Genomic DNA, 25,144 nt, shown 5'->3' on the forward strand with positions numbered 1-25,144 from the left:
TTGCTTAGGGGTGATCAATCTTGACCTGCTTATTAGGGCCTGAGCCGGTGTTCTTTGTAGCAGTGCTTGTGCTGAACAAACCAAACCACCCTTTCATCATCTCCCATCTCTCTCAGTTCAGTGCTATTCAACAAGCATTAGGTATCTTTCTTTAATGTTATTTTTATAGAGTAAGGATTTTAAATTAGTCAAGCTGAAAAAAAAAACAGCCTTTTTTTTTGTAGATGAGAATGTCTTCCATGAATCTAAATTAAAATCACTTAAACAAATGGATTCTCTATTTTCTGTAGCATTAGTCTAAAGAAAGCACATCACACAGGGATTTTAGTATTCAGTAGACTTCTTATTTTATTGTATAAAAGTAATTACCTTTTAAATGCTATCCAAATTAACATTTTAATATCCCTCTGGGCTTATACATTTTAAAAGCATAATGTAACTCAATACCTAATACAGAAGAACCCTATTTCCTTTTCTACTAAATTAGTCTGCTGTATAAATTTGAATCAATTGCAGTGCAAGCAGCAGCACTTCTTTTTTTTTTTCCAAATAAGACTCAAATTACAACCAAAGACATTTAACATTTTCAGCACAGGACACTTCCAATTTGAAGAGCTTAATTTCCTTGTATTTGTATTTCTTGGTAAGCTATTTGTGAGGAAGTAGTCTCTTACATTACCTGTCTTTATGTTTTACTAGACCTCAGGGAAAATTATATGAGTTTAAATATACAGAGTTCTAGCTCAATTCTCTGGTGACTTTTGTATATTAAAAGCTGCAATTGACTGAAATATTATATAAAATTCACTTTTATCTATTAAAATTATCAAGAACACCTGACTTTTCATATTATACATAGATATGTTTTTTCTTCCTTTCACATAACTTTTTCAACAGTACATCTTGTGATAATAAGAAAAACTTTCTTCTTTTATCTTTGTGGATTTCTTTGCTCAAGTCTGAAGCAAATAAATCACTTTGTCATATGAATAAAACTAGCTAACTTAGCAAGAACTTTCAACTAGAATTAATGGAGCAGCTAGGAAAAGGCTTTAAGTTTGTAAATAGATCAGCCTGGACAAAAAGAAGATGATGAGGGAAGGACAAGAGGATATATAAAAAGGGCATATAAGACTGATCCTCTAAATATCTCAGCTGTCTGTTGACCCCAAGAATACATATGGAGAACAAGACAGGCTGGGGGTCATAGTGAAAGAACAAAGATTTCGCAAAACTTTTGTGAAATTCATTTTGTTTATTAAAATTGACAAATGCTGTTATAACTACCATAAGGCAGCCCTGTGAAAATGCAAACTGCTTACTGTCACACCCCGGAACATGTTTAGCATCCCAGCTAGAAAGGCATCTTCTGCAGATCCAGAGCTGTGAGTCTGAGGCTTGTTTCTGGCATTATTCACTCTGTTGGGCTTCTATCTACAGCCCAGGGACTTGGATTATCCCAGCGTAAGGCAGGTCCATGTGCTGCTTACATACTACTGGCTACAGAAACTATTGAAAGCTCAACTCATTATCCCAGTAGGCCATTTAATCTCTTGACTTCTTTTGATCAGCCCTACTTTTTTTCTAATTCTCCAAAACATTGTATGTGTTATTTGCCAGTCTTGAATACGTACTTAGCCTGTACTGACTCTCCTAGTTACTGCGTGGGTTTGTGCGTTAGTTTGAGAGAGGTGACAGACCCGGCAGTTACAGTAGGAAAAAAGAGCTTCATCTTGTACGACGAACTATCAGTATTCTGTAGCTTCCAATGTTCTTTGTGTTGTTTACGTGTCTGAAAACTGCTGGGTGAAAAACTCTTTATTAAAAAATCAGGCAGAACTGCAAATTACTATGTCCATGATGCCACAACTTATTCTAAAATATTTTAATTTCTGCAAGGTTCTGGGAATTTAATACATATTAAAAGAAACATATGTTTATAAGAGAATAATATATTTATTGACTTCTTTTCATTAGGCAGTACCATTCTGGATGTGTTATATATATGTATACGTATGTCTGTCTAGAATTGTAGATCCTTAACATCTAAAAGCTCTTTCTGACCCTTTTCCCCTCCATTATATTTCTCCTAAAACATAATTTTTCACTTAGGCTTAAAATAACAGCATTGAGAAACCCCGTGAATTTTCACAGAAAAGTGTCACCTGTAGCATTTGTTTATTTGGAGTTTAAAAAAAATTGTTTACATTATTCCTGTGATGTATAATCTTTCCATTTCACTTGAAGTTAAGGTCTTGACATAATATTATGAACAAGGAAAGTGACAGTTTAATTCATCTAAGCAAATTTGTTTCATTGCCTTTGTGAAATGGATGTGCAAGTGAGACCATAAAGCTTAAAAATGAGTTTTGGAGTATTACCATTGCCATTTATTTTAAGGTTCGGGTTTTTTAAAAGATGAAACATACTTTTTTGGTTTTTTTACTGTTATATTTTTGGATCTATCATCTCCCTTTCTCATTAGGTCCAGTTATATTATTTGCCAGTGTAATTTTGACTTCAGCTGAGTTTCTGTGAAGGTATTCTGATGTAATTCAATCAGAACTGCTCCATTGGCCATTGCTGTTGACAATAACTGTCCCATTTTCTGTTAAATATTTAAGGCTAACCAAGTAAAATGCATAGCTGTGCCATTCCTTTTGGGAAATAAAGCAAATTCTAATACTCATTTTGTTTCAAATGTAGAGTTCACAGTGATTAATTTTATCAGTGAAGTATTGAAAAGAGTCAAGCTGACCTAGTACAGTGAAAAGTGGTGCTCCCTTGGCTAACTAGAGGAGTTAGCTTAGGGTGTCAGGATAGTGAGCCAAGATGGCTTAGGCACTCTGTCATAGGTTTTTAATAAGCTTAACATGGATTGATTTGCATTCCATATTTATCTCTTGCTGATAAGTAATGAATTTGCCTGTGGTGGTATGCCTAGCTCCTTATTTAGATAACTATTGTGAACTTGTATATTAATTTAAACAAAGGAAATCAAAGCTGTAATGGCATGTGTAGTCAGTGGGTGATTTACCAGCAATGTCTGGGTTAAATTGCAAGTAGGAGACTAACTTATCACAAATCACACAGCTGTGGGAATAAGGGAACTGCTCATTGAGATGTACCTGTAAAGAAAGATGGCCTTTAGGAATGGTATATGCTGCTGCATTGTGGATTGTATAACCATGCATATTTTACAAACTCTGAGGGGAAATGAATATGAGAAGCTCAAAAAAAAAAAAAAAAGTTCAAAGGTATATTTAAGGAATGATCCCATGAATCAATTTTCCCTGGGACAAATGGTCATTAACACTTGCCTATTTAATTTTTTTCAAGTCAAAGGGGGTTATTTTAATTATAACCAAACATTGGCAGAAATAACACTTCTTAAACACATTTTTAAAAATAACAAATGTTTTAATTGTCAGTCTGGTCTGGCTAGACAGTAAGACAAAAAGCAGAGTGCTGTGGAGATTCTCCAGCCTTTTACAGCTATTTGAGTTAAAATGAGAAAAAATTGTTTCTTATAAATTCACAAATCATGAAAATTACATTAAAGCAGAGCAATCATATGGGTAAATTAATGGTGCTGTAATATGTGTGTATTCCAATTCTGTCCCTTAACTTTTTTAGAGAGTAATTGAGGGTAGGCATGTGTATTTCAACAAATAAACAGACATTTACTTAGTACAGTAGAATGCTTTTACAAAAATTGGTCTTTTACTGTTGCCTTTCTGATCCCATTCTAGGTGCATAGCATCTCGTTAACACAAGTCCTGAAAGCATCCACAGAGCCACCATTTGCTTGAAAACCTTTTTTTTTGTAGTACAACAGAATACATTCAGTATCACTGATGATCCCTGAATATTAATGCCAATGTTACAATTCACAAGCATGGTAAACCTAAATGAATGCTCTTCTAGATGGTTTAATGTGGTGGAAATCTGTACAGTGCTTTATCTCTGAGTTTTAGTTGCATTTTTTCCCCCATACATGTGCCAAACTCTTATTGCTGAAATGATTTGGCTTTCTCAAGCAGAAAATTATTTTCATTTGTATACAGCAGCACTTTTCTTCATAACAAACAAGATGTGACTACTTCCAATAGAAATGCATTTAATGTAATGTATTGAGCTCATTGAGTATTTTTAGTACATTGCCATCAAAAGAAGATGAAGTACATTTTATAAATCTATCCAGTTCCTCAGAAGCCAATTCTTCATTTTTCTTCTTCCACTTCTGGCTTGGGTTTTTTCTGGCTGCTTTGATGCACATTTCATCATGACTCTTTTTCCCGGGAGAAATCAGAACTTCTCCTGTTTTTAAAAAAGTGGATGAATTAGATGTCCTGGAGCAACTAAAAGTCCTGATTCAGATACCACTGAAATAAATTGAAATTGAAATTTTACCACTGAAATAAATTGAATTAGATAAAATAAATTTTATCGAATTGCCTCTTTCTTACGAGGCAATTAGATCATGGCTAATGAGATAATTCTCAGAGGTCCCATACAAAGGAGGGAGTTAGAGGGAAGCAGAGGATTCTGGTGTTTTTTAAGTCCTTTGTACTCATTGTATTTTGGGTTGCTGTGAGAACTGATGAAGTTCCCAGTCCGTTTTATGTAATTTAGTGGCAGAAGCCCAAAATGACTTCAGAAAATGTGGCTGATTTTACTGAGAGCCCCACATCTGGCCCAGCTTTCCAGCCTCTGGTGGAAGCACAAGCCTACAAGCGTCACTGCTCATGGAGACCTCCCACACGCAAGAGAGGGAGAAAGGAGCCAAAGCAATAATGAAGAATTCTCCCTCAATTTCATAACATTGTCTATAAACAAATAATTACTGCAAAAGCTTTGCATGGAATATACATCTTAGCTGCAATGACATTATATTTTATCCTACCTATAAGACCATCACTCTAATTATAATTAATTAGGGACAATTTCTGCCTCTCTTCTCTAGTCTGGGGAAGGGAAGAACCAATCCTCTCCAGTAACCAGGCTGAAATGTTGTAACAGAAATATCTGTGAGCTTGTAAGAGAGGTTTTCAGGGCATCCCAACTCCAGTTCTACCTGGCTATAGCATGCAGCAAGGTACTCCTTTATCTCATTATAGCCTCCCTATGGAAATCATTGAATTATTCTCATCAGTAAATTTATAAGGAGCAGGCCTTTTTACAGACAAACCTGCATTCTCACTCATTTCAAGTATTTCATTACATGAAAACACATCTTGGCAAAAAAAAAGGATTCAAATTAAAGGAAGGTAGGTAGGTACGAACTTTTGAGAACTGACCAAGTAATTATATCCAACTTCAAAACTAAATACAAAGGAAAGCAAGCATTTTTTTAGATGTTATATTTTAGCTAATTGTAGGTCATTTTAAAAGCCAGAATAAAATTCTGGGCTTCATATAATTTGCCTTAGGAAATGTTATTTTCTGGTCACGTGTTGCATTCATTGGAGGAACAACTTTGAAGAAAGTATATGGACACAAGACGATGGGTTATTGCATTTTTATGGCTAAAAGTTTGCTTTTATAAACCTTTGTAATTCCAAGACAATTTGGTGCTGATCATCTTTGTTGTTTTTTGGGGTGACGGGATTATTTTGGAAAGAGAAGACTAATCTTAAAAAAAAACCCCAAAATTTGTTATTTTACAGCATTAACTTTATCTAGTTGAATATCTGATTTTTTTTTTTTTTTTTTTTTTTGGAATTGCAAGTTTAAAAGTCTTTAGCATGATTTTCACTTACTGCTTTGTTTGAAGAGAGAAATATAATTTCTGGATTTGTCAAAAATACTTACTGTATACAAGGTAAGAAAAAACATAAGTATGCTGAAAGGAACAGATAGGCTCTCTGCATGTTCACACTGAAATATCCAAAAGATTTCAAGTTCTCTGTGCTTATTTGTTTCCTATATTACTTTTTAATTATTTCTGTTATTTCTTCTCTGTCAGGATAAATATTTGGGCTTCTTTAATGCCCTTAGCTTGGAGAGGCAATAGGTATCTCGAATAGGTCTTCGATAGTACATTAGTATACAGAAGACGGACATCCTTCTTACAGCAAACACATGCTAAGGTAAAATTATTTACTAGACCACAAAACCACAGCAACTTGCTCCAACACTCCTTACTGAAAGTCTCCATTACTTAAATAGGCAATGAAAACAGTTTCTAAAATTGTTGGTAAGTAGCTCTTACTCAGTTTGGAAGCACATACCATTAAGGTATTAATTTCTGTATTTGTACAAAGCAGCTGTAATATTTTGCCACTGTGCGGCTTAATTGTTGAGATTACAAAAATATATCATCATCGTTTTTAGTTATTGGGTGGAGTTGTTTTTCTTTTGCGACCATTGTTGGGAAGTAAATGTTCACTTAGTTTTATCTTTTCCTTGCAAGCAACCATCTTCAGGATGGTAGATTTGACTGAAGAATCTCTGCTGTTTTATCACAGACCTGCCGAAATCCTGGTTATATTACCAAAGACGCAAAGTTTTTTGAGACATTAGTGAGTTTACCCAGATGCGTTCTGCTATATTTTTCCGTGCTTTAAAACACAGATTCTCCAGAAAGGCTGAACTAAGTATACTACAGTGGCTTTATTTTTCTTCTCTCACAGAAAGTAAAAATAAGTATACTGTAAACACCATTTTCTGGAACTAGCAAGACCACACAACTACTAAATTAATGAAATATTGTTGGTTTTTGACTGAGTAGATAGAAAACTAAAAGAAAAATATTTATTCAGTCTGGTATGTTGGTTTATAAAAGTGTATTTGTCTCTTCTGGAAACTTTGATATATCTGTATGCATTTTTTTTTTGCTGAAGCAACTTGGCTAGTTCTATGTGAAAGATCACAAATAACAGAAAATGACAGAAACAATAATTTCAATCAGTAAAGTCATAAAGTTACAAATCATCAAAATATTATCCCCTACAGTAACCATATATTAATATCTTCAAGAAAACACAATATCTCAGTGGTGGGTGTTGGTTTGGTTTTAGGTTGTTGGTTTTTGGTTTTGGTTTTTTTTTGCTTGCAGTAGAGAAAAATTAATCTGGGAATCATAAGCATCTTTCAGTTCTCATTAAGTAAAAGCCATTCTGTGCTATTGGAAACATCGCTACATGGGAAGGGGTTTGGCAATGCAGCAAGGCAGATGAAAGGGGTGTCAGAATAAGGAGAATAAGGCCTATTTAGAAAATGCTTAGAAAGCAGGTATAGAAAACAGTATTAATTCACTTCAAACAGAAGCTGAAACTACTCTTCACTGACAATAACTACTTAGATTAAAATCAGTAAAGAGGGATATAAGTTTGTATTTCTTGCATGTTGCAAAGATTGCTCTTTTAATGCAGTATTTTCTTAGGCTATTTAAAAATTCATTTACTTGAGCCCTCCTCTTAAAAAAAAACAAAACACACAAACAAAAAAAAAAAAAACCCCAAAACAAAAAACTAGTCCTCACCGTTCCTGCTGCCTCACCCTGTGAAATAAGGGGTGAGTGTCTTCTGGGATATTAATAATTTTGCACGTTAAGACTGTTTCCCATGTCTCTGAATTTTTTCCCTTCTCTCTCCCTGCATCTTCCTGAGAAACATTGTTTTAAAAGGTAAGAACTGATTCTTAGGCAAACTGTGATCGGGATTTGATAATGCATTGATCTTGCACATTTTTTGACAATATTATACTTTGAATAGTTTTTCCTGAAAGGTAAGAAAAATAATATGGAAAGCTAAGTTTATAGCTAGGGGAAAGCATCAGAACAAATGGCATTGTTTCAAAACACCTTTCAGTTCTGTATCTACAGCATCTTGGTCAGCGATCCCAAAACTTACCTCAATAATGTTCTTCTAATGATGCTGTGCTGACCGCAGTGTCTGGAGCAGGGACTGCCTGGAAATCCATTTTTCCACCATAAAGCAGCGAATTGATTCTATTTGCATTATTTATAGTATTAACTTGATAAATAATTCCCTTCTCTATGTCTCATTGTAGTAGATTTATTTTCCCCTCTGTTTGACATATCTTTCTGCAGTTGGTGCTGGCTAGTACTTCATCTGAACACAGCATGAAAAATATTGCGTTTCTTTTCATGAAACTGAAGTGTGAAGCAATAGACATATAATAATTATGCTACCATAAATTCACATATTTTACTACTCTGTTATTTCTATTCTTACCCAGTAAAACTCTTGCTAAACAGAGGAGTTTGGTAAGTGCCAATGCTGTGCTACAGGCTAGTAGACTGTGGGAGCTGGGAGAAAATGTAAAGAATTGAGGCTTCTACCACAGCCAGTCTCCCTCAAAAAAGCAGTCAGAAGTGAGCGAGCAGAGTACAGTTTTCACAATGTATTGACACTGCATCAAAACCTTGAGTTTTATTTGAGTGAGGAGGAAAAATACCATGGGGAATGCTCTATGTTGTTACTGCCTGGATCTACTGCAGATTAACCGCGACTCAGTGGGAGAGTGGTTTGCACCAGTCTGGCAGTACAGCCACATTTACACAGGCAGTTGTCAGCAGGAATGGCAATGAAGAAATATGGTCATATGTGACACTTGAGAACCTCTGAACAACAGTTACTGATTTAACTCTGGGTAATTAACCCGACAGAAAGAAACAGAGATGGTGGTGGAGGCAGGGAAAGCTGCAAAACTAGCCAAAACAAGCTGTTCACAAAACCATTATCTCAAATTCTGTTCCAAGGGCATTGCTCACACTTAGGAGAACTGCTCAGTCTAAGTCTCTTCATCTAGAGCCCTTACTGTAAGCTGCTTTGTGCCCTGTTTATTGAGGAAAAAAAGACATAAATATGGTGCATCCGAGCAGGATGAGACTAGAAGGATGCTAGGGACTTCCTGGTAAAGTGCAACCCCTGTGTTGCCTGCTATATTACTGGCATGGGGCATGCTATGGAAGGACTGCTCCAAGTAAAGAAGGTTCATCCAGGATGCCCTCACCTGGGATCCACTGAGAGCCAGTGTTACCTTTATGGATAAACTATAGAAAGGTTATTGCTGATACCATTTAATGAGCTGTGTAAGGGTTATTTTTTTTTTTATGCCTGTTTCAGAGCTTTGCTCTTTGGCTTTCATTTTGGCCACAGCTGATGTTTATCTTTGGTAAAATGGGTTTGTGATACTGAAAGGTCGGCTAAGGGAAGGATCTCTGCCACAGTTGTGACTAAAACTCCTTTTAGGGAACTGATTCACTCCGTGGCTGCTCTTGAGGATCTTTACACACACTTTAGGGGTGAACAAAGCGACATATAAAGTAAAGAAGGTCTGACTGGCATCTCCCTGTGTTGATGTCTAGATAATTTTGGCAGCAATTGAAGATCTCGGGCTGCAGCTGAAGACTGTGACTGCTTGCTTTAGCTGGAGGAGGAGGCAGTGTAGAAGCTGTCAGCAGCTGCACAGCTGCTTCCTGACTTCCTCAGCTCTGAACATAGACTATGGTAATTACTCTGAAATTGCTGCCTGAGCATCTCCCAGTATCGTCTTGTTTCTCCCAGTGTTTAGGCATGGTATAGCTGAGTGCTCATCCCCTGAGCCAGTATAGCTGGCTATATTTCCCCAGAAAAGCAAAAAAAAAAAAAAGCCCTAACCTAAAAATACACTGTGGTAATGCCTTCTTTCCCTGAATAAGGAGAGGTAAATACCAAACAGAGAGCTATAGAGGAAGAAAAAAGGCTAAACAGCCTCGTGAGATCATGGAAAGCAAAAAGTACAACATGTGCATGAACTAAGCACGACTGTTGAAAAAACTTGTCAGTCTAGTAAAAGGAAGCAAAATTTGATCCCATTTTCCTGCCACCATCACCATCCAGAAATCTGTAGTGCATAGAAACCAATTTAAGAACTAGTGGCTGGCAAAAGATGGTCTAGGATATACAGTAAGATGACAAAGCTTTCTAGTCGGAAATACTGCATGTAGGTACTGCAGCTAATAACAAATGCTGCATTGAGTTTCCTCAGACAAAAAATTCCAGCCACAGTAGGGCCAGTTCTGCACTATAGTTAATAGGCAAACCTACTCTCCGGGATAGCTTTTTCCAGGCTTTCTTGTTTTCCAGACTGTGCTGCCCTGCACACCTAAGGAACCATTCCAGACTTTCCTGTCAGACATTCAAATGTTATACAAAGTGACAGCTACCTTCATAGAAAACCTGAGATTGTCCAATTTTTCAAAACTATGTCGTTTACATTGGACTTCTCACACCTCAAACTGTGACTTAAAGATGAGATAGCGGAAATATTCCAAACCTCCCAGGAGTGGGGGGGGGGTCACAGAGTTAGCTGTCACCGTCATCCACATCCTTCGGTGACTACAGTTTGTGGATTTGGACAATGTGCATTTTTTCTTAAAAAGAAAGATTAGCTTAGATCTCATTGCTTTTCCATCTCAACAGGTCTTACCTAAAGCCAAGATTTACTTCATGCTGCTATTAAAAAATATTTTTTTTAAAAAATAGACTTTTGTTAAATCCAAAGCAGCACTGACTTGCAGAGCCCATCTTCCCTTTAAGCAATGAGGGAGCAACAGTCTTTTCACTGGGATTGTACAAGTATATTTTAAAAAGGTTTGCATCTCTGTCCTCAAATTCTTGGATATATACCCCTGTTGCCTCTACATTTTTGCATGTTTTCCCAAAAGTAACTATCCAATCACAAGTCTGAAACCTAGAACTGCTTCTGTGTCTTGCTTCCAGTATCTTGTCTTTCTCTTATTCTGTTTTCATTCAATTAGTATTATGCTGGCCTCTCTATGCTCTGCCTTGTTCTGGGAGTTTTTTACCGCCATTTTTTATCACAACCCCATCTATCCAATTCACCTTCCATGAAAGGACACTCAGACCAAAAGTACAATTTCTTCTAGGGTCTGGTACCAGCACGTACTAGGTTGCACACATGATGATGTGGAAGTCTCATTCACCCGTTGATATGTTAGCCCTTTGTCAGATGAGCAGTTAATTATCTAATTAAAAAAAAAATGGTACTGCTGCAGTTAGGTATTTTGATGCAATTGATTTATTTATCTTCTAAAAAAGTAAAAAGTCTTGTTCTTGAACCCAAGCAATTCTTTTCTTGTGCTTCTTATCTAAGCCTCTTTCAGTTAGAACTCTGTCTGAAAGTTTTTTCCTCTTCTCAACGCAGTCTTACCCATGTGCTTGGATAATGGGACATTCTTCTAATCTTCTCAACTTCTTTACCTTTTCCCTCAAATACAGCTCCATCTAACAACAGCTTCCATTTGCCACATAGCTCTGTTTTGTTTTAGCTGTATGAAGAATCTTGGGGGTTTTGTTACTTCGCGTTTCTTCCCGAATGTATCAGGAGATTAAACGTGGCTGTTAGCTCCAAAAACTTCAAGGATTGACACATAGTCCATAATAGCTCTTGTTCTTTTCTGGGCTCTTATTACCTGAAACAGATGGTAGAGGAGAGGTGGAGTCCTACAGGATGCTTTCCCTGAGGAAAGCTATTACCTTTAGTGACAGTTGGGCAAATGTCAATTTCTGACTCATAAGATGCATTTCATTAAAAAAGAACTTATTTGGAGGAAATACAACTTCTCAAACTTTCTTGCAGAACAAAAATGGCTGAAACTTCTGCCCAGAATTCTGACATGAGCTTCAGGATTTTATAATCCCACTTGGAATCTTCACAGATACATTTATTTGTATATTCTCCTGACTCGCATAGGAAAAAAAAAAAAAAAATCACAGAAGGCCTGTGAAAACTTCTCACTTATGCTAGGAATTCAAAAATGCTACTCTTGATAGGTAACAAAGTCAGAAACATCATTAATTTCATGTTGAATATGGAAAACATACTTGAATTAACATAAGGTCTACTCCATAGTACAGAGTTTGTGGATATTTTGGGCCAAAATCTCTTCTGTCCTTCTGCACATAATACTTTCTGAATAGTTAAAAGAAACCAGACTATTCCAAATTGACTTGAAACTTCTTTAAGAAACTCCTAAAAACTTGGATATAGCCTATCTCTTACTATTACAAAACTATGATTCTTCTCTAAAAATGAGGCCAAAATGTACTGCCTACTGTATGTATCCTGGTGTATTAATTGATCTAAAATGACTTAAGCTTTTTTCAGTACACATAGCTCAGCACATTAATCCAGGTGTTGTGTATCTGCCACTTAGAAGCTCAAGAGTTTGCAGTGATGCCTGTACGTTTTGAACAAGGGATTTGGCACAAACTTCTCACTACTTCGTTCAAATTAACATTGCTGAATTCATCCAAGACATTCTGGCTCTGCATATGAGAAAGTGGGGACAGAAGTTAGCCTAAAGTGTGATTTGTTGCTGAGGCAATTTGATAGAAAGCATGTTGTCTCCTCAATGATGTCCTGATACCTGAAAAAGTAGGCTGAGTTCTGAAACAGCCTTCATTCACTAATGCACCCTATGCTTCATCTGGAACATGGTGTGCAGTGCAAACTTGGTCCACAAAAAGCATCTTGTTGTTATGAGTTGTTTTAACTGTATTATTATTTTAGGTTATTATAGTAACATATTACATAATCAGTGCATTATCTATTAATACTTTACTACTAATATAGTAATATAATTAATGCATTTATTGTTATTAAATTTTAAATACAAATATTGTTATAATATTTGACCCTGCTCCACTGAGGGAAGAGCTTTGTTACCAAAGTCAGGAGAAGTAGAATCACATACTGGGATGAGCTGCAGTGGTGGGGGAAACATCTGGAACTAGAAACAACAATCTTGATTCTTACACAAGGCAAGGCTTTAAATCATTTTAAGCAGAAGTGATGACCAAAATCAGTTTGTAAGGACAAAGTCCAGATGCCTCTGAATGTCATAAAGTCTTACTTTTTTTTTTTCTTACTGACTTCAGAAAGGAAAGAAATCCCAAGAAGCTAAAAGAGCTTTCAAACAGACAATAAATTAACTACTGAAGTGGAACAAGGACTAGCCATACCTCTATAGAAACAACTTGAGCAGAGACAGAGTCTCCATCTAGGTTAGAGAAAGGCTCAACTGATAAAGCCAAGAGAATTAAGGAGAGAAAGGATGGACTAAGACTAGATAGGTCCTGAAACAAACTGTAACCAGACATATTCTGTAACCAGACATATATGTTATGTTAAACATACAGGACAAGATCTTTACCTGGTGTATCTGGCACAGCAGCACTGCAGCTGATTGTGCTGCATGACTGTGTGCAGCAGTAGATGTTGGTCCATGTGACTTTACTCAAACTCTTATATTCACACTGGAAGTGTAATGTGTTCTTTCAGTGCCATAGTTGCTGTGCAAAGACAACATTAAATTCCACAAAGTAGTTTATTTCCAGGTAATCCAGTAAATTAACATGTAAGGGACATATTTTTTTATGATAAAGAGTGTTCCTAAGCAATACAAGTTCTTTGATCCAGCTGTTTCTTAAACTGTTTATTTTTATCATTACAAAGTGGAAAACAATTAATTCTACTGAACTTTTCACCATTCTCAGGTCTTCATCACAGCAAAAAATCTCTAGGACACAAGATGCATCCAACATTCAGACCTACTAAAAGCTGTTGTTTGGGGCCAAGGGCAAAACCAATGGGATAAGCTGACTTAGCTCTTTTTTCACTAGCCAATCAGACATCCTGCACTACCTTTTATCCTGCCCCTTTCTGGTATCCCTCTCACACCCAAATTCTTTAGATGGTGGTCTTGTTCTCCAGGCTCGCTAGGACTGGTGGGTTGCACAAGAATTAACCGTGCTACCTTCCAGTTTCTTGATGACTGCATTAGCGGTGCTCAAGAAGCCTGGTTCTTCCTCTAATTCTTCTTTCAAATCTGTGGGGAAAAAGCTAATGTGATAAAACAATAAATTATCTTAGTGAAGGATGAGTGACCTTACAGAACAAATTCTGGCTTTTCTGCAAGCTTCAGAGCCTCATGCATCCCTGCAGCTGATAGTTTCCGGTTGATATTCCTATATCTGCATTGCAGGAGGTTGCGGTAAGTTGTCCTCAGGTCCCGATTAAAGAAGGCATATATAAAAGGGTTAATGAGAGAGTTTGCATAACCCAACCATAGAAATGTTCTCTCAACCCAGAGTGGGATACAGCTGCATGCTGTACCACAGATGAAGGGCCTGGCTGTTGAGAGGAGGAAGAAGGGCAGCCAGCAGACAGTGAAAGCCCCAACAATAATCCCAAGCGTAGTGGCAGCTTTCTGTTCTCTTTTAAAGATGGAAATATTTTTCTTGTCGTGCTTTAGGAGTCGTGAAAAATTAGTACATTCTTCAGATTCCTTGTGCAGTTTTACAACTCCATTCATAGAAATTGCTTCCATTTCTTCCGGCCGGGGAAAACCACCAAACTTGTGTTTAGCAGCACTCTTCTTTGCAGCTTTGTAAATCTGATAGTACATGAAAAGCATCACTGACATTGGAATATAAAATGCAACTGCTGTGGAGTAAATGGTGTAGCCGAAGTCTTGACTGATCAAACAAACCTTTTCATCATTTACATTCTGGGCCCAACCGAAGAGTGGGGGTATGGTGATAGATGCAGATAAGAGCCATACACACAGGATCATTTTGGCCATACACTTCCCATTCTGCCTTACAGGGTACGTAAGAGGTCTTGTTATTCCCAGGTACCTAGAACAATAATGTAGAGTTACTATAGAGTGCAGTGGTTAACTGATAGAAGTTATTTCACAGTCTCCCTAAACCAAAACATCTTTGGCTAAGGTTTCTATTTTACATTTTTCAATCCTCTCTTTGCATCTGTTTCAAATTTGTTAATTCATATGTCTTTTATGTTAAAACGTATAGTGCAGATATTCTGTATAAAAGGTCTTTTATTCCAGAAGGAAATCTCCATTGGCCACAATGGACTTAAATTTCAATGAATTTGTACAGTCTTCATGCAGATAACTCCTTTTTTTTTTTTTTTTGACAATTAAGGAAATTCTGAAACCTAAATTTTATTTGGCTAACTTATGAAATCTTGGAGTATAGATGAATGCTCACTGCACAAAGCCTACCACTTTTTGTATTGAGTGTATGGTTAAGTTAAAACAAGCGTGCATTCACCTTCATTCTTCTTACATATTCAACAGTTATGAAGATCTGTGCCACTAATCTTACCTTCATGTTTCAGATGGGAACAACAAACTGCAAACTTATGCCAAGAGTAGATTATTTCAGTACTACAATAATTCTTTTAGTCCTCATTTAATTAGAAAGAAATTATATTTATTAAACATTCAAACTTTTACTGAAAAAAACCAGCAATCTATCCAAGTGTCAGATCAAGAAGACCTGGGAAAAAAACAGTCTGACTAGAACCTAAGTTTAAGGTAGTAAACTGTAAACAGACAAGAAAAATAATTTATAACATCAAATTTTCACAGAAAAAAAAAATGTTGTCTGTTAACAACTTCTATATTTGCTAAGTTGTGATAGCTTAAACTATGTATTTTTCTTCTAATTCAAAAAAATGTCATTGCAGCCCTATGTAGCTGGACAGCAATATCCTAAGTTTGTTTACTCTCAACTACAGAACATTTCTTCATTTCCTCTTCAGCTACAGAAAGTTTCTCTTAGATGGATTTAGATTCCTATTTTTACACCTAACATTTTTACTTTGAAATTTGGTTTCTGCTCACTAGAACTTACCTATGAGCTACCGTTAACTTCTCAAATTGTTATTTTTTCCCTCCCCCCAAAAGAAAGAACTTTGAGAAATATCAGTGTGATTTACTTTGTTACTTGTAAAAGAAATGGTTTCAAATCAGGTTCCAGAACAACATTTTAGTTTCAAGGCATACCAGTGTTTACACAGTGCAGGTTTTGGAGGATTACAAACAAGAAATATAGTAATGTGATTAAAAATATTTTTTGGGGAGCATTTTTTTCCTCTCTCTATTCACCTAGCAAATCAAGTATGAGTATTTGCCTGGCTCTGTGGAATGCTGCACTGTTGATTTTGCTGCAGTGCAGTAAATTACAGCCAGCACTGCTCCTTTACACAAGCACCCAGGTATGCTACAGTTCTGGAAATAAAAAGAAGGATAATTTCATGATCTGTTCTGATGAGTAACAACAATCCTTCTCAACAACGTCATTGATTTCATATTACTACCATGGCAAGTGTTACACAAAGGACAGAACTGGTTTGTTGTGCCCTCAACAAACCATGTCTCAACAGCATGCAAAACCAGAACAATGCACAAGAACATTACAGCAGGCCAGTACTTTGCCAGTGAAGCTGTGCCTAGTGGGGCCTTGTAAAAAGAGTTATCAAAATTGTCTGGGATTAGAGCAGTGCAATACATGGACCATGCTATTAAGAAAGGCTGTTTCTTATGCCCCTCACCATCAGCATTAGAGTCACCACATCAGTTCTGGCAGCTGTGGGCATACTGTACAGCCCATGAAGATTTCTGTTTTACAGCATCACAGCCGAAAGTGTTTGCACTCCCAAGGAGAGTTTTTCAAAGCACTCCAAGACATAGAAAAGCAGGACTAATGCAATGAAGTTCCAGAGCTGAACCACCTGAGGGATATATCATACTGCTTTAAGTAATGTAACTGCAGCAAGGGTAAGTTATTAGTTGCAGCCCTTCTGGGGCAAGAGTGCAGACCCTTAAAATTTGTCTGACAATAGCACAATTTAGCTACAAAAGAGTTAAACGCATCCTTTGTGCAGAAAGATTACTTGTCACTTACAATGTGTCATTCTAAAAAAAAAAAAAAAAAAAAATCTTTAAAAAGCTGGTCCATCTTCCAGAAGCATGTATTCTTCTAGCTATTACCTAATTAGTCATTAAAAATAACACACTTATGAGGTGAGATTTATTATGTAGCTAAAAATGTTAAACTGGATTTCTGTAAAAATCAGATCTGTAGGATGCATGCTCTGAATGCCTACTGATGCATTCTCATGCATCAGAATATAACAAAAAGAATTCATTAAAGCAGAAGTATACTGAAAAGAATTAAAATTCATTAGTTTTGCCTTGGCACTACTTTTTTGGAAGCTATCTGAGCTTCAAAATACTATTTGAAATTAAAATGCATTAATTAACATAAAAATACACCAGCATCCTTTCTGCCTTATCCATTTTGCTAAATGTAATATGATAGGGAAAAAAGTCAGCAGGCATAAATGAGGGAATGTTATCTTTTTTATCTCTGTATATGAAATCCATTACCCTTGAAAACTTACTTGCAACTTCAAAATTATGTAAATCACTACTGTTGTCTAATACACTAGAGAGTGTCCAAGACTTGATGGATTCATGAACTTCAAAAGTATTGTGTCAAATTCATTGCAAAAATGTGCTTTGTAATGTTTAATCTTTAATTACTACCTTCCAAAAAAAAAAAAAACCAGACTAAAGGTAAATCAGCTGAAAACATATCGTTCAAAAATATGTAACACCTTGAGGCCTTACTACTGGGAAAGAATGAAGTCAACTTCCCTAAAAAGCCCCTTTAGTGTTTCTCAGCTATCCCCCACAAGAAAGAAGTGTCTCAGACTTGTTATTCTGAGATGGATTTCTTTTACATGCCACAGATGCTCATTTTGATCTTGGTGGGGAAGAAACTGTGCCACAGTTCTCACTTGTAGAAGGGCAATGCTATTTCCTATTTTTCCTCTTCTGAGTCTCTTGACGAAGTAGCTCTGCCAGACAGACTCTGCCATATTAAACCCAGCACTGTGAGGACACTATCTAGGTTACTCCCCAAAAGCACAGCACTGCAGATGCACAGCCCTTATTTCTTATAAACTGGTCATGGCGTTTCTCATCCAGCGTTGCCTGATGCTGTAGGCAAAACACCAAAGTGCAGGGTGCCACAGCAAATGACCGTGGGGCAACACCATGAGAAGCACGACATGTACTCCAGTCATGGTCATGCTACCATTCCAAGAAGAAGGGCTGCTGACTGAGTGGAAAAATGAGTAGGGAGAACCTAGCACTAGTATCTAGTGGATAAAACAACAAAAAAAAAGTGATGGGAACTTTTTTTGTACTACATTACTGAAATCTGGAAAAAAAAGCCCCTTACTCAAAGACCTCAAAATAAGAGCAGACAACATAGACCAAACAGAAGGCAAATGGTGAGGCACAGAGTAAATTTATTTTTAAACAAATGTTTGTATACACACAAGCACATCCCCATTTGGGGTTGGTTTCTTATGATTTCTTCAGTGTCTCCTCTTCCCCATTGGAGGATCAGAAACTGCCTCCTGTACCACAGTCCCATTCAAGTGTGAGATGTGCACAAGGGTGCCCAGCTCTAGGGAGGAAAAATTATCCCTTGGCATCCTCTTTCTGGAGCTCTGTTCAAACGTAATTGGGGGGTAAAGAGCTCCCTCCTCGTGGGGTGCTATCACAAGCTATTGTACACAACTGCTATTTGCCATGTTCACCCAATGAACACCAACAACAGAAGAGGTAAGTGAATAAGTCTTTTCTTTCATTTTGCTTAATAAAAATCTGGCTCCCTGTGATCCAGTATTCTTTCTCAGTACCTCTAAATTGTTACCATTTAACGACAGGGAATTGTTATAGACAATTTAATGTAAAACCACTATAACTGTATAGGACTGGTCCTGAGGTCATTCAGTTTGTGAGTTTTTTCATTCTGGCTTTTTTGATACTGAGGCATTACAATCACCACACAGAACAGGTTTTATCCTACAGGGCTAAAAAAAAGTCTCCGTTGTTATTTGAACTGTAGATCACACAGGCATTTCTTATTACATTGTGCTCAATGTGCTAAATGTTACAGCAAGTGTTGAGGTGTAACATGTGGAAAGTAGAATAGTATATGGCAGAGGGAACAGGCATCCACAGACCCTGGTGTCTGTTTGTGGCACATCATTTTCTCTCTCTGTGATTCTTTGTATTCCCTCTTCCCATTTATGTTTGTCTTAGCTATTTGCTTGTTGTGATGGCTGTCACACATTACTGCTTGCACAGTGATTATTAAACTGGAAACTAGACTGCCACTGTGTCCCACTAGGTATTATTATATTTTAAAATCTAAAAGTAGTTTGCTTTATCTGCGTTACTATGGAGAGAGTTCATATAGCCATCTACTTATCATCTGCTAGAAGAACTTTTCAGGAAGATCTTTCTCATCATCTTCATGTGAATAATTCTCCACTTGTGGCTGAATTGATTAGTAATTCTATAGCTGTAGAAGAATATTCCATTTTTTCCTCCAAGAAAAAATGAAATCAGCAGTGCCAGGCATGGTAGCATTTCAGGTTAAGCATGCATGACTTTTTTTATTTGTGGTATGAACCTGGGTTTTTTTTTCAGTAGTAGAAAAGCTCATTTCCTTTTCTTTGTATTTTTTTCCTGAGGAAGCTAAAGATAGCTGTAATATTTAAGCCGTAAAAATGGTGAATTGTTTATAGCTACATTGGAAACTTTGAGATAGGTCAAGTCCTCACACCTTTTGAAATATCCAAAAAGCAAACTGAGACTTAACAGCTAAATTAACTTCAACAACAGAAAGAAAATAGTGATAGAATCGTCCAGTTTGGGATCCTGTATCCAAAATCTTTCCTTGTTACATCTGTTATATGGAGGAAACGTAAAGAAAAAAAGTAAAAGGACTTGCTTCTTACTGTGAGCAAAGTGACAGAGTAATAGAAAACCTATCAGCTAAAAGCATTAAAACTGTTTTGAAGCCTCCTGCCCAAGCCGCTAATAAATTGAGTGTACCATGGCATCAGCATCACTTATGCCATTTTGAAGTACACACATGTAATTCCTTTGTCTCTGGTCTCCATGTACTTTATAGGCAGATAGAATTCTGTTCTAATCAGTCTACAGTCATTTTTCAGAATTCACTGACCTATCTAGCAGACAATTATTCCAGAGTCAAATTAGCATCTTTCACTGTCTGACTTTGCTTTTATGAAGCAGATTGGATTACTATGGAATAGAACCAGAAACACTGTACTGGAAGTGATATAGAGGTGTACTACAGCTATTTCTACCAGAAATCTTGACATACTATTCTATTATCACTTACTGTTTGACTAGGAGTTGCGCTTAACCTGAAGTCATTTCAGTTCTTCCTATGTTTGTATTTTAAAAGAGTCATAACACTGTTTTATTTCAAAGACACAAAAATGTTTACTTCTTTTTTTTTTTTTTGTGCTCTTTTTCCAGCACAGCAGATTTCTGGCTTCAATACATATCTCCTTCTATTAGTTTATTTGCCAACCCACAGCTATAGAATCCTGTCTAATGATTCACCTGCAATAATAAGTTATTCTGAAGAATGATGCTGATCTACTGATCTTCTTTTGTGATTCTCTCATGATCTTTCATAATTTTTCTGTTAAATTCAGTGCAACATTAAGAGACACTTCACAAGAACAAGAGCATGACACCATTCCTAAAAGCTATCCAGTGTTCAGAAATATTTTCCTTAGTACAGTGATCGAGCTGGATTTTTTTTTCTTATACTTTGATACATTAAAAAGTAAAGTAAATGCAAATGTACCAAGTTGAAACAATGATCAAATCTATTATTTCTGTTACAGCAGCGTTGAACCACCTAACAGAAATTGTTCTCTTCAGATATACAGCGTTTACGCTACACACGAGATGCTCCATGCCAAAGACTTGCTTTTAAATAGAATAAGGTATACAGACTGATCAGGGAAATGCTATTCCTATCACATATGGAAGTAAAGAGATTGAAACATAAAAAGACTTAAATGCTGAGATAGAAGCATTACAGTGCGCTAGTATGGTGTTATAATGTGAAAAGTAACCTTGTTAATTATTGTATGATAGTGTTGATACCTGATACCTGCCTTTCTGAAATATAGGCTGGCCTTATAATCACATCATGATAACCACTAGTTTATTGTCTGGGAAGAGGAGCGTATTTCAGAGGCACTAAAACACTTTCCTCCTTCCCAGAAGTGAACAAAGTTACTGCTTTCATTGCATATATGACAGCTTTCAGAATATTAATTAGATCACTTTAGAACCTAAACATTAAATATTGTGCAATGTTAGAGTGAGACAGCAGAACTAACAAAATCCTACCATTACTCCATGGAGAAAAAAAGACTGTTCAACTAGTACTGTGCTCCAGCCAGTTAAATGTTGCCTTTTCCATGTAGTGAATTAGTATACAGTTTATAGAAAGTCTTAGCACAGTGGCCAGCTTCCACATCTTAAAAGCGTTTGTTAGGAATGGTTAAAGCTCTACTTCATCCTTTTCAGTTGATTCTGAATGAAGTAATATGAAAGATTTTAAATGTATGGTTTGGTATCTATTGTTTTAGATGCTGATGGTTCACATTTTGTACAATTTAACACTATTCTTATTATTGAAACAGTGATACTTTAATTTTAATACTTGGAAGAATGAGAATGAAATATTTGTTTTACTTTCAGCAAGGTTAACACTCTTCATTATTCCCCTTGCTTTCAATTAAATGTATTTGCTTAAATTCTCTTTACAAGAGGAAGATATTCATTCCCACTGGTAGAGTGGGTACATATTGAATACAGTACATACTGTTATTGTACATAGTAAATGTTCTGACTTTTTCTCAAAAATCACTGTAGGGATTTCTTTTTGATGGAACTCAAGAAGTGTAGGCTTTCCTGGCAGCGGGGGAGGATTAAGTCAATCAAAATTAAGTATCTGTTCATTCTAAAGGAATGTAATTTGCATAGTAAAAGATCGTTTTCCTTTCTTACATTTCTTTCAGTTTCTCTGTACTTTCATGGACTTTCTTCCTCTCATATTGCATAACATTACAGCTTCATCTTTTTCTTAGTTATTTTAGCTCATTTTTTATTCTTTTACTTCTCTCATTCTCTCTTTACTTCATTTTTTTGCCCTGCCTTATTTCTATTTTTCCTGTATTTTTCCCTCTTCATTTTTGCCTACTGATCCAAGACATCCATCCCATAGACCGGAGGAAGTATTCTGCTCTTATTTTAAGGAATACATAATAACCATATTGCCAGAAAGAGATGTGCAATGTCTTTCCATTCAACTTCTATTATTTTACTCGTCATTTTTTGAAACCATAATTCTCTTTCTTTCAGACCTTGGCAAATTTCTGTCCTCACTCTTCGCCTTTCATTTTCCCCCTGCATGACTGTCACCATTGACTGCCTTGTTCTTAGCTTTCTGACAAATCAGTTCTGTAGCCTTTGGTTTTCCATTGCAAATAATGTGCTGGTTGAAAGAAAAGGTCCCAACATGTAGTTGTGGATGTTTATCTTGCAACACTGCCTGAAGGTTAATAATATGTATTTCTTAGCGAATATTTTGTAATTACCCAAATAAATATTTTATATTATAGACTAAACACTCTTATTAACCATCTTGCAAGAAAAGAGTACATGTATATTTTCCTTTCTTGTATCTTCACCAATGGCGTAAAGGTAGAAGACATAAGAAAGGAAAGCTCGTTCCATCCTTCACCAGCCTCCGAGAATCTAGATGCATTTGAAAACAGAAAAGGTTTTGGCCACAAAGTATTTAGACTTAAGTTGCACGTTGTAATGGAAGACTTCCTATTTTTAAACTTTGTCAAAATGTCTGAACTCCAACTTTATGGGTTTCATAATCTCTGGTTTCCAGTATATAAGTCTGGTTTGCTTACTGAGTGCCACAGGACTAATTATATACAGAGCTTAAAAGTGCCTCTCACCCCACTTCTTGATAGATAATATGTAACACTTCAAAAGCTCTCTAATTCTTGACAAGTCACACATAGGAAGAATCAATTTTTCTTTACACTGCTCAATGACGTGCAAGGTTGAGGAAAATAAAAAAAAATAATTGAATACTTTTGTAAAAGACAATGTATAGCAGTGTCGGGGGACATAAGACCCACTTCTGCCCTTTCACCCCCCATAGATTTGCAAGTTCCCTTTATTTAACATTGATCTAAGTTTTTGGGGAAGAAGTGAAAAGAGGGTCAAAAGGCTCTTCCTAAATTTTTCTTTATTTTCAAAAGTAAAAAAAATGTAGTCATCAAAATATAGGATAAAGTACAATTTACAATAGCTATTACTAACGTTTGGGGAATATTCCCTAGAGATGTGCCTCTTGGGCTTTCTAAGCAATGTCTCACTTTACTAAAAAAATCTTCATGGACTTCATAGTATAAATACAACCTGCTTCACAAGTCTAGAAGGCCAGGCCTTCATACACTTTTACAGCTTCATACTCTATGGTATAATTTACACTAGTTGTTAAGTCATTTTATCAATCAAGGAGTAAAGAAGAAAAGCAAAATATCTTAAGTGGCTGTTTGTTCCTCTATTCAATAAGGTGATTTATATCAGAAAACACTATTTTGTTTAAAATTCACATTTCAATTTATTCCACATTGAGTGCCTTTTTATTATTCCAAAATATTTTAGAATAATAGAAAAAAAATGCAGTGCATTCGCATCATGTCAACTGTTGTACCTGAGTATCTAATTACATGTAGACTGATATCTGTCTTACATGACTATTTTTTCATCTTCATGTGTATGATGCAGTTATTTTATTTAGTTATTACATGATGCCTGGCCCCCTTTTTGAGGGGGTAAAGAAGATATTTTAGCCTTCTGATACTATCTGCAAAGACTAAGATAGGAAAACCTTTGTTCTAGAAAAGAATTAAAGAGAAATCACATTCTTATTTATTTCTGTCTGGTTGTGTTGCAATGGTTATTTCAGATTGAGTGTGCAGTAAAAAAAGATGTTCAGGTTGGAAGAAAGCTAGGGAAGAGGTTTTATCTCATGGCCTTTTGTATAGTAGGGCAGAACTGGTTAAGTCTGAAGAGGAAAAATGAATCTAAGCATGAAAAGTAAATGATTTGCCGAGACTGGAGGGAGGTGGCTCTGGCAGTGAGCTTGAGGAGCAGCAAAGGACACCTTAAGCATGAATGCATACAGCTCAAAAGTTACTGAGGAGGGATGAGGTTTGACTTTTGAAATATCGCTTAGTGGTGTTACATGTGACTCGAGAGAAAAAGAGACAGAGATGTACTGGGAGTTATTTACGTTTGTCCTCCTTTTTTCAGTCTAGAGAATCTAGAACAGCAAGTGAACGGATTGGATGAAGGACTGGACCACTGGATACTGGTAAGGTACGGGAGGAGAAATGATGTAGCTCTATTCTATCTTCTTTTATTATAAATAAATTGGGGAGGAACGCTTTAGTATTGGGAGTCATCTTTCTGATGGCCTTAGTGCCTGAGGAGTTTATCTCATGTTCTGATCCTTACTCCCAAGCATTTCTACCTTCTGCACAATAAACCTCACTGTCCTGGCAATTACTGTCTGTTAGAAGACGGACATTAACCGCAATCTTTTGCCGAATTCCTACATGTTTAGAGGATCTAAAGCCTTAGCTAATTCCTTGTTCATTGGCCTGAGCCACCTATACAACTGAAGATAAAGTTCAAGTCCCTTAACTTAATTTCATCCTATGGGCTAAGCTGTATAGGAAAACGAGAGTTGGATGTCATCAGGATAAACCACGTTGCCCAGTTGATAAGCAGAAGCACACTCCATACAGTTGGTATTTGCTGCTTTGCCTTCCTGTGGGGGAGAGTAACTTTAAGCAAAGATGTGGTTTTTTGAAGTACAAGCTGAGATGAAATCCCTACTCTGTTAAACAGAAGCAGTTACTGAGAAAAAAAAAAAAAAAACAAAAAAAAAACCCCAAAAAACCAGAGGAATGGAAAATAATATATTCTGCAGATTAGAAACTGGAAAATCCTCATTTTCCTCTTTTGTGTTCCCCCATTTACCCCTCTTGTCCCTCATGCTCAGGGGTATTGTCAAAGCCAATAAAGATTTCAGGGTTTTAACAGTCTGTGGTACTTTTTAACAATTTTTTTTTGTCTTACGGCCTTCAGAAACGATTCTAGTTTTTAAACTCAAAACTTATTAACAGAGCTTAGATCTCTCACCCTCCCATATCCTAACTGGTGGTGTCCCATGGCAAAGACGAGCCCTCGTGATTCTGGGCCAGCCTGCTGGCTTCAGCCAGGCCAGAGGAGACGTGCCAGGAGACAACCACCAGACATGCCTCAGTCTTGGGACCATGCTGTTCT

General features: G+C 36.5%; 1 protein-coding gene across 2 annotated transcripts in view; it reads right to left on the reverse strand.

Annotated features, from left to right (window-relative positions):
• Window positions 1-4,221: 4,221 nt before the first annotated feature.
• The window catches only part of HTR7 (5-hydroxytryptamine receptor 7), a 34,733-nt gene continuing 13,810 nt past the window's right edge, over window positions 4,222-25,144 (reverse strand). Inside the window, exons 2-3 of one of the 2 annotated variants that reach the window (XM_086752355.1) lie at window positions 13,929-14,675; window positions 4,222-4,320 (exon numbers count right to left, since the gene is read on the reverse strand). In XM_086752355.1, coding sequence (XP_086608481.1) covers window positions 4,284-4,320; window positions 13,929-14,675 — 784 coding nt within the window. In that variant the 3' untranslated portion in view covers window positions 4,222-4,283. Of the gene's footprint in view, window positions 4,321-13,349; window positions 14,676-25,144 lie in introns of those variants that run through there. The other variant, XM_086752356.1, reaches the window with a different exon arrangement.

This window comes from Chlamydotis macqueenii, chromosome 7 (genome assembly GCF_036417535.1).
Source record: "Chlamydotis macqueenii isolate bChlMac1 chromosome 7, bChlMac1.mat, whole genome shotgun sequence".
NCBI classification, from domain to species: Eukaryota; Metazoa; Chordata; class Aves; order Otidiformes; family Otididae; genus Chlamydotis; species Chlamydotis macqueenii.